Source organism: Amaranthus tricolor, chromosome 10, assembly GCF_026212465.1.
Source record: "Amaranthus tricolor cultivar Red isolate AtriRed21 chromosome 10, ASM2621246v1, whole genome shotgun sequence".
NCBI classification, from domain to species: domain Eukaryota; kingdom Viridiplantae; phylum Streptophyta; class Magnoliopsida; order Caryophyllales; family Amaranthaceae; genus Amaranthus; species Amaranthus tricolor.
In genome coordinates this window covers 4,509,810-4,529,946 of record NC_080056.1, presented here as the reverse complement: position 1 = coordinate 4,529,946, position 20,137 = coordinate 4,509,810, and the positions used below count along the sequence as shown (strand labels likewise).

General features: G+C 33.3%; 1 protein-coding gene across 1 annotated transcript; it reads left to right on the top strand.

Annotated features, from left to right (window-relative positions):
• Window positions 1-10,097: 10,097 nt before the first annotated feature.
• On the top strand, window positions 10,098-18,263 carry LOC130825402 (mitogen-activated protein kinase 16-like). Its single transcript, XM_057690605.1, has 10 exons — window positions 10,098-11,080; window positions 12,343-12,751; window positions 12,859-12,986; window positions 13,136-13,195; window positions 14,969-15,118; window positions 15,226-15,381; window positions 15,464-15,675; window positions 16,209-16,310; window positions 16,411-16,571; window positions 17,412-18,263. The coding sequence occupies exons 1-10, from the start codon at window positions 11,057-11,059 to the stop codon at window positions 17,696-17,698; spliced, it is 1,689 nt and encodes a 562-aa protein (XP_057546588.1). The 5' UTR covers window positions 10,098-11,056; the 3' UTR covers window positions 17,699-18,263.
• Window positions 18,264-20,137: the final 1,874 nt, after the last annotated feature.

The following is a 20,137-nucleotide window of genomic DNA, read 5'->3' as shown; positions in this document are numbered from 1 at the left end:
TTTGGTTAAAAAAATAGGTTTATGATGATATAAGCTACCAAGATATTATTAAGAACAAAGTACTAATCCTCTTTTGAGGTGATAGTTATATTTGAACTTATCCACCAACTTTTTTGAGAAAAAAAAAAAAGTAAACCTTCTACTAATTGCTCATATAAAAGTAGTTAAATATCAAAGTATTAAATTATTATTTCTCTTGTTTTAGACATTTAATCTCATTTGGTTTATACATAAAACTAAAAGATTAGGTATAATGAATTATAGTAATAGCGTGTTTAAATAAAAATGAACGTAAAAGTGGTAAGGTCATATCTAAAAATAGAAATGAGATAAATTTGATGAGGCATATTAAAATGAAAAATGGGATAAATTGACTGAAACAAGTATGTACTATTCCCTCCCTCATAAACGATGTTCTCATTTTTCATTTTGGGTAGTTTAATTTGTTATTCATACGAAAAATCTTTCTATTTTCATGCCATAACTTTGACCATTTTTAACCTTTATTTTTACATAAATCGACGAATCTGTCCTTGCTTTTCTATAAAATCTCATTAGTCTATTTTTTGGATTGTGTTCCTATATCTTCTCCATTTACAATTAAAATCAATATAGAATATCTAATCCAAAAAGAACCATATTTATGTTTATTTATTTTGGTACATACTTATTCTCCGCTTACAAATTAAACCAAAATAAAATATTTTCATTATCTACTTGATCATTACTTCGATCACAAAAATTTTATCTTTTTTAACGTTCATAAACATTCTTCGTGGGAACAACCTGAAACGGAAGGAGTACTACCAAGAAAGGTTTTGTGCATGTTCAACATATTCGACCGCACGAACTCCTAAAAAATTAAAGGTCGGTCTCAATATTAATTATGTAGTACATATTAAGTGTTTAAAGATACAAAGTTTTTAGAAATATATTATAATTTTAAAATTGTGTAAAATTTTAAATTGATTACTGCAAGTCTTTAAAGTTCAGTATAGGAGTAGTGTACTAACAAGCTTTCAACCAATGCCTGGACTATGTCTCTCGTTTGGAGTGTGGTAGATACCTGCTATGAGGGTGACCAACTGACCATATAAATAGAATTATAGATATCTGAATGGATATTCTTATTTAGTATCTAAAACTTTAAACGAGTTGGATTCTTGGACTTTCTAGAGAAAGCCATATCAATTTTTTTATCCTCATTCTTATTTGTCGCCACCTTTTTCATTTTATCGCCACCCCCTTCGAATGAAATTACGAATTTGCCCCTAAAATTTAAAAATGTATAAATTTGCCATTGGAGTTAATAACTTTTCATTTTCATTTTTTTAAATTTTTTTTATTATTTTAATTTATATTATTATTTTATTGTTATTATAATAATTATTATTTTTGTTATTATTATTATTATTATTATTATTATTATTATTATTATTATTATTGTTATTATTATTATTTAAATAAAAGTAACTTAAAAAATAAATTAATTAAACAAAAGAAATTTTATATAAGTCGAAATTCAAAAAAAAAAAAACCAGTTGCACAAAACGTGAGACTCGATCTAGGTACAGTCGCACGTTTTGTGCGACTGGTATTTTTTTATTATTATTATTTTAATTTTTTTTTTTAAATTTTTTTTTATTTATATTATTATTGTTATTATTATTATTATTAGAGAAAATTCTAACAAACTACCTATTCTATATATGAATTTGCAAAAAAACTATCTTATCTATTTTTTTTGCAAAAAACTACCTTATATAATACTTTTTTTTGCAAAAGACTACCTCTTAACGGATTTGAGAGTTTGACCGTCAAAACTAACCTTTGACTATCACGTGTGACGCACGTGACCCATTAATAAGCAAACGTTCTTCATTTCAGAACTGTTCTTCCCATTTCATTCCTCTTCTTCTTCGAAAAAACCCTAATTTTTTCTCCTTCCTCTTCGAAAAACCCTAAATTAATTCCCTACTTCTTCGAAAAACCCTAAATTATTCCCCTTCTCCTTCGAAAAACCTTCAATTTTTCCGAGATAATTAGTAATGTCTTCTTCTTCTTCAACCCAAAACTTGATACCTGAAAAATGTGGGTGTGGAGTTCCCTTTGCAAGGAGGGTTTCATGGACCAAGGAAAATCCAGGAAGAAGGTTTAAGACTTGCGTTTTTTATGATCCTGATACAAATTGGAGGGGATGCAAAAAGTTTAAATGGGTTGATCAACCTGAAATGGCTGTTTGGCAAAGAGAAGTCACGAACAAGCTTGTGGAGGAGAAGCGACAATTGGCAACCGAAATCAAGATTTTGACATCAAGGGTTTGTTGCTTGGAACATGAAAAGGAACAAGCAATTTCAGAAATTAAAAGGATTAAGAAGAAATGGATGAATGAGAGGAAGCATGGAAATCAGTTTACAAGCTTTGTATTAGGGTTTTTCGTTTGTTTTTTGTTAGTGTTTCTTGTATTAATCAAGGCTAGTATTTGAAGTTTAGGAGCTATTTAAGAATAATTGTAACAGTGATTTGGGTATTGTAAATTGATCATGATGATTGAATGAATTAAGCCTTTATATTTTCAATTTAATTTCTTTTGCAGGAACTGTAAATACACTTGTGTTTATGTAATGTGTATTGTGTTTGCTGTTTGCTATTTGTTGTGTTTGTTTGTTTGCTGTGTGTTTGCTGTTTGTTGTGTGTTTGCTGTGTTTGATAAGGCTAGTAACTGTATGTTTGCTGTTTGCTGGGTTGTTTTTCTGTTTGCTGTGGTTGCTGTGTTTGATGCATCTCCCAAACTTAAATTGTAATTGATGTGGTGTCTGTAAACACATTTGGTTTTGGTGTTTGCTGTGTACCTATTCTATGATGTTTTCAACTTGCTGTTTGGCTCAGTAGCAATGTACATTAGATGAACATGCCATTTTAGCCATTCAACATTCAGCTCTAATGTGTGTGGTGTTTGTGTTTGGTGTTTGCTGTGTTTACTTAACCTTTTCAATCATTCAGCAAGTTGCTGTCATACTCAACACAATGCACTTTGCTTACATGCACATACAGCACAGCTATTGCACTTTGCTTACATTCAACACTGCTGGTTTTCATTACATGCTCAACACAATCAGACTTCCTTAGAAACCATATGGCATTAGACATACAGCATGAACATTGATACAGCTATTATACTGGTTTTCATTCAGCATGAACAATGATCTTAAACAAAATGATCTTAATCATTCAGCAACTTAACCCTTTGTTTGCTGGTTTTCATTGATTCAAGATAGTCTCAGTATGAATCAACTATTATACTTGATCAGAACATACAGCACAGCACAGCACATACAGCATGTTGCTTTGATACAGCTATTATACTTGATCAGAACACATATCACTTTGATGCACAGCTATTAAATGATTCAACTTTGATGAATCAACTCATTCTTACTGATTCAAACAGCACATACAACATATAATAGGCCTACAGATATTAAATTCAATGAAACATTCATTAGCCATTTAAATCAACTCATTCTTACTGAATCAACTTTGATCTGAACATCCTTCTACAGCTATTGATCTGAACAATCAGTAGCCATTTGAAGAATGATGCACTACTTCTCAAAACACAGTGACATCATTGAGTACACTCTCAGCACATTAAATTCAATGAAACATTGATCTGAACATTGATCTGAACATTGATTCAGCACAATATATGTCTTACATGCTTGTTCAAAACAGTACAAAATATTTGTCTTACATGCTCTTCAAAACAGTACACAATATATGTCTTACATTAATTCAGCACATTAAATTCAAAGAAACAAATTACATTCTCAATTCAAATACAGCTCTATATTTGACTTTGTTGATCCACTATACATGAAGTAGATGCTGTTGCGGTTTGCGTTTGTTGACTGCTGGAGCAAGAAGTTCCCATTTTAGGCCTTCCACCCTTTGACTTCGTCCCTGTTGGATGTGGTTTGGCTGGATTCTTGCATCTTCTTTTGTTGTGGCCTAAGTCACCACAATTACCACATCTTCATTGCTTGAATTCTCGAACGGCAGTTACAGGCTTGTGACCTCATTTACCTTCATCATTTTCCTTTTTTCTTTTCCTCATTTTAGGCCTTCCAGGCATCTTTCGAAATGGTGGAGGAAGAGGTTTGGCTAAACTGGTTGTCGGCCACATTTCGCGTCCTGGCATACCATAAAACTTAGGAGCATACGTCTTTGCGTACGTTTCTACAAGATACGCCTCATGGACAAATTCACTGGCTTCTAATTTTCTAATACAAATACAAGCCATGGCATGTTTGCAAGGGATGCCAAGAATATTCCAACTTCCACAAAGGCAAGTCTTATTGGTCAAGTTTACAACGTAACTTTTTTCATCATCATCCACCTCAAACTCAGACACATCCACTGGGATTACCCTCAAACCATATATTTCCTTTGAATTTTTTTCAATCATTTTGGAGATAGCTGGCATCAACACACCTTTAAAGTTACCCAACCCTTCTCTTTTGGCTGCACTCCTTTGCATCACATATCTCCTAATCCACTCCATAAGAGAAATAATGGGCTTCCCCCTAGCTTCTACTAACACATTATTAAATGACTCACAACAATTATTTAACAACATCCCAGACTTACTCCTAATAGGAAAAGCATGCCTAGACCAGTGTTTAGCAGGAATAGCAGCTAGATATTCATATGCTTGAACAGAAATATTCTTTATTTCATTCATTTCTCTATCAAAATGAAACTGTAAAAGGTAAATTATTACTAATTAGTTCGACATTACATTCACATATTTAATTGTGTACTTGAATTATTTAACAATATCCATACCTTGTTGTAAGCTCTTGCTGCTTTCCAAAAGTGATGCTTGTACAACTCTCCAGGGAACTTGATCTTGAAGTTAGCCCATATATGCCTACAGCAGAACCTAATTTCGGCTTCAGGAACCACTGCGTTCAAAGCTTTAATCAAACCCTACATTGTCAACACATTAGTATTAGGGTTAGAATATTAGTTACAATTCAAACAAATTATAGAAACCAAGTAATTACATTCATACCTTTTGCCTATCGCTCATGAAGGTAAAATCTTCACATCCTGCTTGTACCCAACTACTTGATGAACTAACCGACTTTAGGTCTTCTAAGAGGATATTTAGAAACCAAGTCCAAGTTTCTACGTTTTCTGTTTCGACGACAGCCCATGCAACAGGGAAGATGTTATGGTTCCCATCCTTACCTACAGCGGTAAGCAAAACCCTAGGGAATTGTCCCTTTAAATGTGCCCCATCAACACATATAATAGGCCTACAGCCAGCAACAAAACCCTCCTTACATGCTGGCAAACATATGTACATCCTTTGAAACAAGGGTGGAGGTGTGTCTATTCCGATGCATTTCACGATTGCAGTGCTTCCAGGGTTAAACCTCCTTATTGCTTCCGCATAATCCCACACCCTGCTATACTCTTCACTAGCATCACCAACTAACATTTTCTTTGCAATTCTTTTAGCCATGTAACACTTAGAGTACTTCACTTCACAACCTAACTCCCTGTTTACCCGTTTCTTAAATGCCTTTAATTCCCAATTTGGATTTTCCCTCCAATCCTGTATGTATTTCTCAGCTAAATACAAAGCAGTGACTTTGTTATTTTGGTGTTGGTGACCACAAGTGTGCTCGGGAAAATAACTCCTTATTTGAAGTGTATCCTCATCTTTCAACTTCACAGCATGAACCTTAAAAAAACACTTCTTATCCTTCCCACAAACACAATTCACAATTCTAGCTTTCGATTTCACGCAATCGCATCTATTGTAGCAATACACAGTTATCCAATATCTACCATTATGCAGGTAATAATAATTGTAACCACATTCAATAGCATGGTACCTTAACGCTTTTCTAAAGACATATGTAGAAGGAAACTTAAGGCCTAAAGACAAATTGATCTTACCCTTAAAATCAACCTCAGGATTGAATGTAGGATAGCTTGCTATACCTTCCTCATCAACATTCAATGCACCCAAATCAACATCATCATACTCCAGTTCATCATCATTAACGTATATGTCTCTATTGTTTTCCTCATCAACCTCCTTATCTACTAACAATCTAATTTCATCATCACCTATAAACACATCATCGAGACCATAAACTACATTTTCTGCAAAAAAAATCAGAATCATGCTCATATTCATCCTCATCACCGCAACTGTAATCATCATCACTGCTATCCTCAAAATCAAAAAGTTGTTGCTGTAGGGTTAAACCTCTCTCAATTGGTGTAAGGTTTAGGGTTGAAATAGCATCTGAGTTATTTGTTTTAGATCTAGGGTTAGCACTTACACATTCCTTATAACCCGTATATGTGTTTGGTGGTCCCATTTCCCCAACATCAACAACTATATTTGCTCTTTCCAGGTCATCCACAACCTCATGTGCCACATCATTTCTTTCAAGATCCACCTCATCTGTCCTAACATTGACCAACTTATTTGCCAACTCAGAATGCTGCATTTTCGAAGTACTTGCTTTTTTCCAGATTTTCAATTTCTTCATGTTACTGATTTATCTAATTTTAGGAACCATTATACATTATTCTCACACAACAATAATCAATTAACAAATTACAAGATAAAAACAGGAAATTAAATCCGAAAATAGCAGCAGCCAAAGGAAGAAGGGAGCGAAATTAAAGACAAAATAAAATACAACAATGAAGAACTAAAACTTAATTGAGTAGTACTACATACCTCTAAAGGTTAGATGCTTCAGCTGGAAGATGTCTCAAGGAAGAAGGGAGCGAATTCAAGAACTTTGAGAACCGGTTTTTTCGAAGAAGAAGAGGAAAGATATGGTTTGCGTGAAGAGCAGCAATGAAGAACGAACAGTTCTGAAATGAAGAGCAGCAATGAAGAAGGTTTGCTTATTAATGGGTCACGTGCGTCACACGTGATAGTCAAAGGTTAGTTTTGACGGTCAAACTCTCAAATCCGTTAAGAGGTAGTCTTTTGCAAAAAAAAGTATTATATAAGGTAGTTTTTTGCAAAAAAAATAGATAAGGTAGTTTTTTGCAAATTTATGTATAGAATAGGTAGTTTGTTAGAATTTTCTCTTATTATTATTATTATTATTATTATTATTATTATTATTATTATTATTATTTTTGTTATTACTTATTATTATTATTATTATTATTATCATTATTATTATTATTATTATTATTATTATTATTATTATTATTATTATTATTATTATTATTATGGTTGTTATTATTATTATTATTAAATTATTATTTTTGTTTTAATTATTATATTTAATTTATATTTTTAAATGTTATAATAATAATAATTATTATTATTTTATTATTATTATTATTATTATTATTATTATTATTATTATTTAAATACAAGTAACTTAAAAAATAAATTAATTAAACAAAAGAAATTTTATAAGTCGAAATTCAAAAAAAATAAAATAAAATTCCAGTCGCACAAAACGTGCGACTCGACCTAGGTACAGTCGCACGTTTTGTGTGACTGGTTTTTTTTTTTTTTTTTAATATTATTATTGTTATTATTATTATTATTGTTATTATAATTATTATTATTATTTTTGTTATTATTGTTATTATTATTATTATTATTATTATTATTATTATTATTTTAGCTATTGTTTAATTACTTATTTTATTTTAAATTACTTGCAACAAATAGCTATTGTTTAATATCTTCTTAATTAAATTTTGTGAGGCCAGTCTACATCCATCAAGGGTATTCACCGACGGTTCAATGGGTCAGAATATTATAGACTTAGATTATATAACTATATATTTTATTACACTCTTTCATACGAAAACTTCTTGACATATGTAAATAGAACATGTGTATTGCTCATACGTACTATCAAATGATAGCAGAAATTATATTCCCAACTAACCTTCAACCAAATACGAAACAATCCTCCACTTTTCGCAGCCAGTGGTGAACGGATGCGCATAGTAGTGCCTAATCTCACCTATGAAAAATTCGATCTAAATGTTTTATTTGTTTTTTGACACAATTTATCAATAGCTTTTAATAGTCAAGTGAAATTATGTTGATTCGTCTCCAATTACTAATACAATTTTTTATAATTTTTTATTTATATTAAAGTGGAGATATTAAGACTTGGATAAATGCACCACCTTGAGTGTCAAACTATAGATGTGATACTTAGGGTGGAATAGAGCGACTAAATTATACTAAATTTCTTAATAAAAATCAAAAAAAATATTGATTTGTCCAAATGAGAAAATAACTATTATTTTTACGATCTATATTTACTCTTGTTTCAACAACGTTGTTGATTTCGGGGATAATAGTTGATTAAGGCAAATCGTAAAAAATTAAGTCTCAATTCAACTTATTTATTACTTTCTTCACTCTTTATTAAAGTTTTAAGATAACGTATTTAAAATCTCAATTTATGGTCAAATTTTTCTCTTTCACCCTTATAATTAATAAAGATTTGATTTTGACTATTATTTTTCATTCTCCCACCCTACATAGGAGGATTCTCTAGCTAAATCGCAGTAAAAAAGATCACATATCCCAAACCAATGCAATATGCAAGAGTGTACTTCAAGTAAACAAGTTTGACACTTTTGTCTAAGCTAAGTTGTGACTTTTTGTTAGTTCATCCTACTTTCCTCCACCAAATTTATCTTAATTATTTTTAGTTCATCATATTAAATTTGTATAATTTATATTTTTAGTCAGAATTCACTTTATTTCTTATATTATTATCATACATTTAACTAGACTTCAACAATGCCTAAATAGAATGTAGAAGATAATGAAAAAACAGAGCATAAACAAAAGAACAACAAATAAGTGTTTAATGTGGTATTTTAGATACCTCAATAATGGTTAACTTTCATTAATTAATTTAACAATGCATCAATGATAAACCTCACACAGTTGAGAACAAACTCTCAAGAAAGTGATTTCATTCAAATATCACCCTTAATCTAATACAATGAAGAAGAAAACTCTTTGGATATTCTAACCATATCTTTCTCCTGTATATTAGCCTCTTTCTCATCTATTTTTTTTTTGAGACAAACGTTTCTCTCATCCATGCTAAACCTTATTTAGGATCATATATATAGTCTCCATATGTTTAAAATATTCTAGGACAAGTTTTGACTTAATCCTCAAGCAAACAACCCATAAATAAACCCACAGTTGGCCACTGACCAGGCTGCTCAAACGAGTTGGTAGTGTGCTCAGACGAGCGCCTGGTCAGACTCCTCACTGTGTTCGGCTACCTTGTGCTTTGTTCGAGCATCCTTCCTTTGTGCCTTGCCTCGCTCAAAGCACATTTGGTGCACTCTTTTGTATTGTTCATGATCTCCCATGCCTTGCCTAATGCCACCCTTATACACCATACTCTTGTTCTTAGTTTCACCATCACCAAGACACATTGAAGACCCTCTTGTATTGCTCACAACATTATGGGCATCTCATCCACATACTTTTTCTATTTGCCTTTAAAATATTCCCTTTGTCCCTTAAATGTATCCTTTTTTTTTTTTTGGTTCCGCATATCCTTTTTTTTGGACCTAACCCACAGTTCACATTAATTATCATTTAAACATTTAACTTACATTTTCATTTTATCCACACATTTCATTCACCTTCTCATAAAAACCACTTATCCATTTCCCTAAATCTTCTACCAATTGCCAATGACATAATTTTTGTAAGACAAAAAAAATACCAACTTATCCTATTTTCTTAGTTTTCCATCAAATAGGAGGCAAATTTGGTGTGACAGAATAATACTTTCTTCTATTCCCTTTAAATATCTTATTTGATTTTTTAACATTATTAATCAATCACTCTCAATATGTGTTTTATTTTTAATTTATAAGTTAAAATATAGTCAAGTAAAATCTTATTTAATTCGTATTATTATAAATTTATCAGTATTAATTTTTTATAATTTTTACTCAAGCACTATAAGTGACAAAAACAAATGAAATATTTAAATGGAATAAAAGGAAGTAAAAAGTATACTTCATAAATTGAATGAGTTGTGACTTGTGAGTTTGTCTCATGGACTTCTCTAATTCCTTATTCTTTTGCTTCCTTGATTGAATCCAAATGTCTTTACTTATCCATAAAAGTTTCAGCTGTCATTATCCTCTCTCAAATTATATGTGGAGTACAGTTGCAGCATTTAATACTCTTCTTTCTCACTGCTTTCTTATTTTCCATACCTTTTCAAACAAAATTCCTACTTTTTTTATTCTTTTTATTTTTTAAGTTATTTTATTTTCTGTGGCTCACCCTTTCCTCTACCCTTCTGCTTGAAGCAGCTTCACTGTTTACAGACCTTCAAATCTACCCTTCTTTCTAAGGGATCTAACCCTACTGGATCCTAATACACAACCCTTTCTAACTTCCAGTTCTTCTCCACAATTTCTTAGATTTTTTGTTACCCTTTATCTAATTTGAGATAATCATTAATACCCATGTGCTTGATTCCCCTTTCATCAATTGTACTGTTTGTTCTTCTTCACTTTTCTTAGATCTTCTGCTTAATGTTCAGTTTTTCAGCTTAATCTGTATTAAAAGGGAAACTTTTTCAGTATTTTGGTCTTAAACTGTTCAAATCTTCTTCTCTTGTTTCCTTTGATTCCTGGATTGCAAGTAGATTCTTTTAGCTGCATATCAAAATTTATAATCTTTTGAGTTTTTAAGAAGCTTCTTGGATCTAAGAATTTAGGGTTTCTTCTATTTTTGCTTTTAACATCTGTATCAGTTATATTTAAGCTGAAAGATTCTTTTTTTGATTTGGGTTTTGTTGGATTTTTTTTAGTCTTATAAGGTCATAGTAAAGTTGGCACTATTAGGGTAAAATTTGCCACTTTTTTTGGGCAGTTCTGATCTGGCTTTGAGTGATTTTTGTAAGCTGGTTCAAGCACTCATCATTTGGATCCATTTTATTGATTATTTGGTTTAAGGGGCCTTTAATGCTTTGTGGAAAAAATGCAGCCTGATCAAAGGAGAAAGGTATTTGAATAAAATTGTTTATGTAATATCTTTCATTTAAGCTTATGTACTTGGATATAGCTCAAGATTTTGGATGTTTAAATCTTTGGTGTTTTTGTTGGATGAATAGACTGCATTTTGATTGAAAATTGGAAATTTAGCTTCTTGTTGGGATTGTTAATGACATTTAAGGTGCCCAATGGATGCAAATTTATCATGGGTCATGTTGAGCATCTTTTAATTTATGATGTGCTATATAGTTGGCTGTTTTAACCTTTGATTATATTGCGAATCGGAAAAAACGAACTATTGTCGGTTTTAGGCTATCTTTTAACCATTTTGAGGGAATCGCGAATCTAAAAGGCGAACTAACTAGTGAATTATGTTTCACTGCTTTGAAGCTCTTCATTATATAAAGGTTGTAGTAGAATGGTGTTTCTCTAAGTCCATGGGCTCATAGCTGAAGTAATTTTGATAGGTTGATGTTCATTTTGGATTGTAACTTTATGATCATCTATTGATCCTGCATTTTTTTTTTGCCTCTATTTTATGTGAATCACTTGACATATTTATTTTGTATGCAATTAGTGTTTCTATGTTTTATTTGGATGTAAGGAAATGGAGGAAAAGGAAAGGGAGGGAAATGGGGGATAGATTTTCCTTCATTTGGATAATAAATGACTAGAGGGAAAACAAGGGGAAGGATGGTATCCTTCACATATTGTGAGAAAGAAGTCTCTTCTACAATGGAGAAATTCGGAAAGAAATCTCATCTATCTTCCCTTCCCTCTGCTTCCCTTCCTTTCGCTCCCCTTTCTTTCCTTCCTATATTTTTGGTATGCAAGCACAACAATTTAGAAGGGAAGGGAAGGGAAGGGAGGGGAAGTCTCCTTTGTTTGTTTAGGAGCAAAAAGAAGGGGAGGGTATGATAGAGAACTCCCTTGTTTGTTTAGGAGAAAAAGGAAGGGGGAAGAGAAATAACATTTTCTTTCCACATTTAGAGATTTGGTTATTATAAAAATTAAAGGACTTCATCCCTTCAAATCCCTGCCCTTCCTTTTGCCCCAACTCCCTCGATCCAAACAAAGTGTAAAGTGTCTTTTATGCTTGATCACTTATTAAGAAATTAATGATAAAAATTCATATATGTATATATGTATGTTGTTTTTGATTGTTGAATCATGTGGACATCAAGTTTTCTTCTAAGGAGAAAAAATGGCATCTTGTACTTGGTGAACGACTTATTTTGGGTTATAATATAGTATCATAATTTGTGGGTGCAGACATCTGTGGATGTGGACTTCTTCACAGAATATGGTGAAGGTAGCCGGTATAAGATAGAGGAGGTGATTGGTAAAGGAAGTTATGGTGTTGTTTGTTCTGCATATGACACTCATCTAGGAGAGAAAGTAGCAATCAAGAAGATAAATGATATATTTGAGCATGTTTCGGATGCTACTCGCATCTTACGTGAAATTAAACTCCTTCGGCTTCTTCGCCATCCTGATATTGTAGAAATCAAGCACATTTTGTTGCCTCCGTCAAGAAGAGAATTTAAAGATATTTATGTTGTTTTTGAGCTGATGGAGTCTGATTTGCATCAAGTTATCAAAGCCAATGATGATTTGACTCCGGAGCATTATCAGTTCTTTCTGTATCAGCTCCTTCGAGGCTTAAAATACATTCATACTGGTATGTATCAGTCAATTCTCTATTTTGAGTGTGGCTAGTTCTAGAAAGATAAGAACTCGAAGAGGAAATTAATGCTTTATTCTCACAACTGCCACTTTTTCTTGCAGCTAATGTCTTCCATCGAGACTTGAAACCAAAGAATATCTTAGCTAATGCTGATTGCAAGCTCAAGATATGTGACTTTGGCCTTGCAAGGGTGGCCTTTAATGACACACCCACCGCTATATTTTGGACAGTATGTTAATTCCCTTGAGCTCAAGTTTAATACTTCATGTTTCTATCAACCCAATCTGTTATCATATTCTTATTTTTCCGGTGTGCTTATTGCTAGTTGTTTGATATTCTTTTTTTTTTTTTGATAATACCTTACTCGTTGCATGTTAGGATTATGTGGCAACAAGATGGTATAGGGCTCCTGAATTGTGTGGATCCTTCTTCTCCAAGGTACAATTCTAACAATATGTCCCTTTTCTTGTTTGTAGATAGGTTTTCTATCCGTCTATCTATTTGACGTTAGCCATTTTTTGGTTCCAAGATGATAGAATTCCTTTAGCATGAATGTTGGAGATGATGCTACTCTCCCTCTTCTTCCCCCCTCTCATTCTAGTGATCTTTGTCTAGTTTTTTTGTTTTAAGATTCTTGTACTTGGACATTGCATCCACACAGCTGTTGATCTTATATTGGAATAATGAACTCTTTAGATTACATGATTATAGCGGTTGAATTTGAAAGACAACCACTATTCTTTCCTAGTATGTATTGAGTGCTCTATATGCTAGTTTGAGGGGTGTAGTTCTTGTTGAGAGAGGATCATAATAAAGCACTAGGGACCCTTAAATTTTCATGATATGGACCCTTACCCTTAAAATAATACATCTCAATGAAAGTTGGTATCATCACCATCGTGCCTTGTATATCTCGCTCATATAAGTTATAATCAGGGGCTAAGGTCTAGGGAGGGTTGAATGAAAACACACCATACCCTTATTAAAAGAGATGAGGAGATTATGGCTAGGGATGGACATTTAAGGGTTTAAGTGAGGGTCGGGTCGTCACCCAAACCCTATCTTTAGGGTTGGGTTTAGACGTGAACTCTAATCTTAAAGATCTACAAATTTGAACTCGGATTCGGACCCAAACCCTTAAAATAATTTTTTTAAGGTAAATTTTAAGTTTTTCAAAATTTAGACCCTAACTTGGACCCTTGGGACCCTTAAATTTTCATGATATGGACCCTTACCCTTAAAATGGGCTGGTTCCAATAGGGTTCGGGTGGTCTCTTGGACCCTCGTCTATACCTGTTTGCAGCAGCCACTGAGACCCTCGACTTGAGAATGAAATTTTTAGGATTATGTACGTTTTATGATCAAAATTTAGTCGAGGCCCTAGGGAGGGTCTTGAAAATTTTGAACTATTTATGTGATTAAAGTTTCATAACCACAAGAATAACATGATATATTTCACAAAAATATACACTATAAATTATTTTCATTACCACAATTTAGTACTGAGAACCAAACAAGCCAAGCCGTTAATGGCTCTCATTTACGCTGAGTTTCCTAGACACTAAAATTCAAGGATAATATTTTCTTTTTATGATTCCAATTATTGAAAAACATTTCCTTGGCTCGTAAGTAGCATAAATTAATTATCAAACAATGTCCAAATCAATGCCAAAGCCTTTATTCGTAAGATGTGGTCTTTTGCATGAACCAAAAGTTTATCTCAGGAGCTTGTGAACAAAAAATCATCTTTTTCCGTTTATTTTAGTTAAATGCTATATGGTCATGTAGATCCATATCTTTTTAGATTCTTGCCTGCCCGTCTGCCAAACTATAAGTTACTCAGTAGTCTCTAGTTACTCTCTAAAAGAGCATGCAACACGTGGGCTAAAATGCATAATTTGGGATAAAACAAGTGATGAAGTACTCAAAATCTGGCATATACAATATATGTCCCGTAGCAATAACAATATACTCTTAAATTCCTGCTTCAGTAGTTGACTTTTATGGGCATCCAACTCCAAGTATAGATTTGTTGGTCATTTCCGGGAATCTTTGTGGAATATATTACTTTCAATTTGCTTTATGTGTTTTTCCCGATTGTTAAATTTGGTGAATTTATTCATGTTCATTCACCATCCACTTATATTCGCACTCCATTTTTACTATTACTTTCAGTATGCTTTATGTTTTGTGGTGTCCTCTTTTTCACAGTACACTCCAGCTATAGATATCTGGAGCATCGGGTGCATTTTCGCTGAACTTCTTACCGGGAAACCTCTATTTCCCGGAAAGAATGTGGTCCACCAACTGGACCTTATGACCGAGTTGTTGGGAACTCCATCTGCTGACGCCATTGCTCGGGTTTGTCTCTTTCCATTTTTCTGTGAGGGTTGCTAGTGATTTTGTTGATCCGTGTGATTATTTTTTGTTCTGGATGATGAATGTTTTACTTTCATTATCACCTACAGATACGCAATGAGAAAGCTAGACGATACTTGAGTAGCATGCGCAAGAAAAAGCCTATTCCTTTCTCTCATAGGTTCCCTAATGCTGACCCTCTTGCCCTTCGTTTGTTGGAAAGAATGCTTGCATTTGAGCCTAAGGATCGCCCTACTGCTGAAGAGGTTAGATGTAGTTTTGTGTTGCTCGAAAACCGAAATGGCCATAAATTTTGTGTTTACTAACATTAGTGTTGTATGCTTTCAGGCTCTTGCTGATCCTTACTTTAAGGGGTTGGCTAAGGTTGAAAGGGAGCCTTCTGCCCAGCCCGTCACGAAAATGGAGTTTGAATTTGAGAGACGGAGGGTGACAAAAGAAGATGTAAGAGAGCTCATATACAGAGAGATTCTTGAATATCATCCGAAGATGTTGAAGGAGTTTCTAGATGGTTCAGAGCCAACTAGCTTCATGTATCCAAGGTATAGTCATGACGGATACTCGAATCTGTAGCTGTTTTTCACAAGGGCAGAGCAAAGATTTTGAAGGCCTTATTTATTTTTGCCATGTTTTTTAAAATGGGGCCCTTCATCATATATAAAGATAATTTTTTTTTCACTTTAAGAAAAATAATTGAAGACAAAATGTATTGTAACATTATATTACTTCAAATATAAAAAAGGTTTACAAATAAATCAACTTAAAAAGTGTTGCTCGGAACCAGGCTTGAATAGCACCATTTGATGTTTGAGGCCCCTTATTTCGGGGCCCCCTAGGCGGTTGGCTACAGGGGATAACCCAAGAACCGGCCATGGTTTTTCATTTTCTTTTATTTCCGATTTCTTGTACCTTGTTGCAATACTGTTTATAGTATCATGTATATAATTTACCGTCACAATTCTATTTATGCATCAGTCGCCAAATTTAGTATTTGAGTATGTACAATGTGTTAATGGCCGCACGATTTTATCAACGAAATGAATGCCGATACCTTTTTCCTTTCATATGTATGTAGTGCTGTTGATCACTTCAAAAAGCAGTTTGCTTACCTTGAGGAACACTACAAGAACGGGTCAACTGGTGCTCCACCCGAGAGACAACACGCTTCTTTGCCAAGGTATTAACCCTCGTTACGTGAGTCTTCCCTCTCTAAACTTAATATAGTTTCATGTGGCTACGGGCGTTTCATAATCAGCGTTTGTAAATTATTGGTACAGGGCCTGTGTATTATATTCAGATAACTCTGTCCAGGGATCTGCTGAAGTCACTGAAGATCTCTCTAAATGTCGCATTAAGGAAGTTGAAAAGCCACATGCTGAGAGGAATGGTGCTATTCCGATGACAAGGCTTCCTTTACAAGTGCCTCAAAATGTAGCGGGTAAGATTCATTGTGTTAAACTGTTGTGCAATGTTAGCATTAACACTAGGAAGAAAAAATAGAGAGAAAGAGGGAAGAAAAAGAAAGGAAGACCAATGTCATTGTTGATACACTAGCAAATTATTTACTATATAAAAACTAATTAATCTATGAAAATTTTAAAATCGTGTAAACTAAAATGAACTTGAATCATAGCATATTTAACAGATAAAGATGAAGGTTTCCTATAATTATCCTTTTTGAGACAAACTAAGTGTTTTTAACTCCATATATTTGTCTAGTTAGTCTCTAAAAAACATTATTAAAATGAAGATAGCAAAAATGTAAACACACACACTTAAAAAGATGAATGTGAAATTATGATAAATAAAGAGTAATGACATTATAATATAAATATATTAGTCTATTAAAAATGATAGTTTGAATTATGGTTTAATCCCTTAACCTTAGTCTAATGTGTTACTCCAACCGTTAAGCCGTAGCTCCAACCATTAAGCTGTAGCAATTTTTGTTATATTTTTGCACTCTTTAAACTATATGTCATATTAGTAAGGGGGCCAAAGTCAAAAATACCGCATTTTCGGCAATGGGGGCTAGGCCTCCGCCGGCCCCCCATGTAGCTTCACTCATGGGAGAGAGTTAAAGCCTTGGAGGGATGAATTCCTTCACATTTCATGATAAAGAATTCTCTCCGACTATAGATATAGAAGACCTCTTCAGTCTCCCCTACCCTTCATTCCCCTTTCCTTATTAAGGAAAATCTGTGTATGGGTGTCAGATAGTTCCTTTACAAAGTAGAAAACTTTATGTGCTAAAGCTACATATTGTATCCCTATGCAGGAGCTGCTGCAAGGCCCGGTAAAGTTGTAGGTTCTCTATTGCGATACAATAACTGTGGGGTAGCAGCAACGTCAGAAGCAATGGATCGGCGGGTGGTGCGAAATCCATCAATTCCCACTCAATATGCTACATCCAGCGGTTCGTACCCAAAGAGAAACAGCGGATGCAAAAATGAAAGGGGAGAAGATGATTCAATGGAAGCGTCAAACGGACTACAACCTAAACCCCAATACTTGGCGCGGAAGGTAGCGGCAGCACAAGGTGTACCCGGTAATCACTGGTATTAATATTCAATCCTAAATTTAAGGCGAATGTCGACTGCCTGTCAACCCACTGCTTAGGCATTTCGGGTGAGGTATCGGGTTAATGGGTTACATCGGGTTTTGTTTGCTGAAAATGGGTATCCAAGTTATTGGAGATACGGATTGTGGAAGCCGAAATCTGGTCTCATTTTGTGATAAGAAAACTGTTGAATGGACTTCAAAGTCGAATAAGGCCGGTCAGGGTCGTTGGTGCCCTACTAATGATTCATTCTTTACATCGATGACTTGGTGATCATACGTATTGCAGAGGAACTCGTTAATGGTTAAATTAGGGGACTAGCTAATATCAAGTCTCGACATGGGTAGAGGTGACGGTTATGAAGTCCTTTTATTTTCATCGATTTCTATTAATTGAAATGTTTAATGGCCATTCCGGTAGGATTATGCTTAATCTTTATCGTTTGCACGTCTAACAGTATTTTTACCTCCAACAATAAATGGCCAATTGTCGTCAATCCGACCTGAAAAATTTGTCTAATGTATAACTTGTGATGAAATTCTCAACTTCAATTTTAAAAACTTCCTTTGTTATGAGTTATGACTTTTAATTTGTGATATTTTTTTATATTTGTGATTATTCTTTATTCTTTTTGGATTGTGACTCTGGTATTGTTTTAATAATTTATTAAGTTCATTTGTAGACATTGTATAATGTTTGCAATCAAAATTCCCCTCCAAAATTGAGAACTTGATTTGGTTATAAGAATTGTTGGTCAATTCAAATAGAAATGAATTAAATACCATCAAATACGCGGTCATGGTAACGTCTGTTTCCATGAGAATGTCGGGACATGGATTCCATGAGAATTGTCAATGAAATTCTTTAGCTAGTAGATTTTTCATGTTCTAAAATCATTATCCTATGAACTTCCGATCAACAAGAAATGAACAAACCTCTTGATGGAGTTTTTGGTTTTACTGTTTATACGTGCCGTGAGGCAACAATATGATAATGTCGTTCTCAACATTTTGAGACCAGCCAATCTCTTGAGAGATCGTCTTTCTGAAATACGTCTCTTAGTCACAACTCATTAAAGCTTTATTAAGCAAAAAGATGATAATGGGCTAACCCAATTAGAGATGGTCTCTTTTCTTACAAGAATTTGTGTTTTGAAAATTTCACACAAACTAAGTTCGAGTGCACTGTGGTTATAACGATAAAACTCTTTTAGCAAACATATCTGGTGATCTCAATCATTAACTTCAACTTTTAACTGAATTGGTTCCTTAACAGTCAGTTTATCTCCTGTTTCGACAACCAATTTTATATTTGGTCGCAATTTTGTTACTAGTATTGACCTCCATTTCAATCCTAGCTAACATGTTTGCACGTAATACAAACTAATGTATGAAAGCTATTACGACGTTGGCTCAATGATGCAACAACTGTTGAATCCTGATGATTCCAAATCTGGATTTCAAATCTCTCAAAATCTGGAATTAATTGGGTGCAAGAATATTACAAATTAATTATTATAATCTCAGTATAGAAATTTAATGATTATATTGATAGAATATTCATTAGGTTTTGGAATATTCACATAAATTAATCTCTCCGTTCCACTGATTTTGTTATATATATTATTGACTGTGCGCATTTCTCTGTACTCTCTATTTGAGGGGAACGGATATGATTTGTCCGCATCTTTTAGAAAAAAAAAACCCTCCCGACCCTGCCTTGTGTGGGATACCGGGAGTGTCCTTTACTTTTACCTTTACCTTTACGTTTATATTATTTGAGTAATGCCTATGGTTTGCTACGTTTGTAAATGACCTCATGAACTTTTATGATTTGAATTAATGATTTTTCTAATGTATGTAGTAATTGCATAGGTTTAGACAATAAATTTGATAATTATTTTGAATTTGATAGAATATTTCTTTTAAAATATGTAAATATAATACTCCCTCCGTTCCTTTTTGATCTTCCACATTACTATAACGGGTAGTTTCAAAAGTTCTTCCACTTTAGAATACTTTCTATTTTTAGAAAGTTTTTATCTCACTTTTACCCCTTAAAATCCCCCTTTTCTTTTAATGTACCCATTTTCTTTTATTTATAATTATTTTCTCTCTCATACTTCCAATACAATCATTACTTCACACTACTATCTAAAACCTCATACTTCCAATACAATCATTACTTTCCACTATTATATAATTAAAATAATACCCACTACCACCAAAGATTCTCTTTTTCTTAATCTTTGTGAAATACCCAAATAGGAAGAACAAATAGGAACGGAGGGAGTAATATTTTTAGAGAATATTTTAATTTTTTAAAAAAGTAATTAATTTTATTATCTAAATCTATACTTCCGGTACATAGGTTCAAAAAATGGTAGCAATAAAATTCCACTGTCTGTTCGTAGAAGATTTAATATACTCAATTAATGAGTTTTT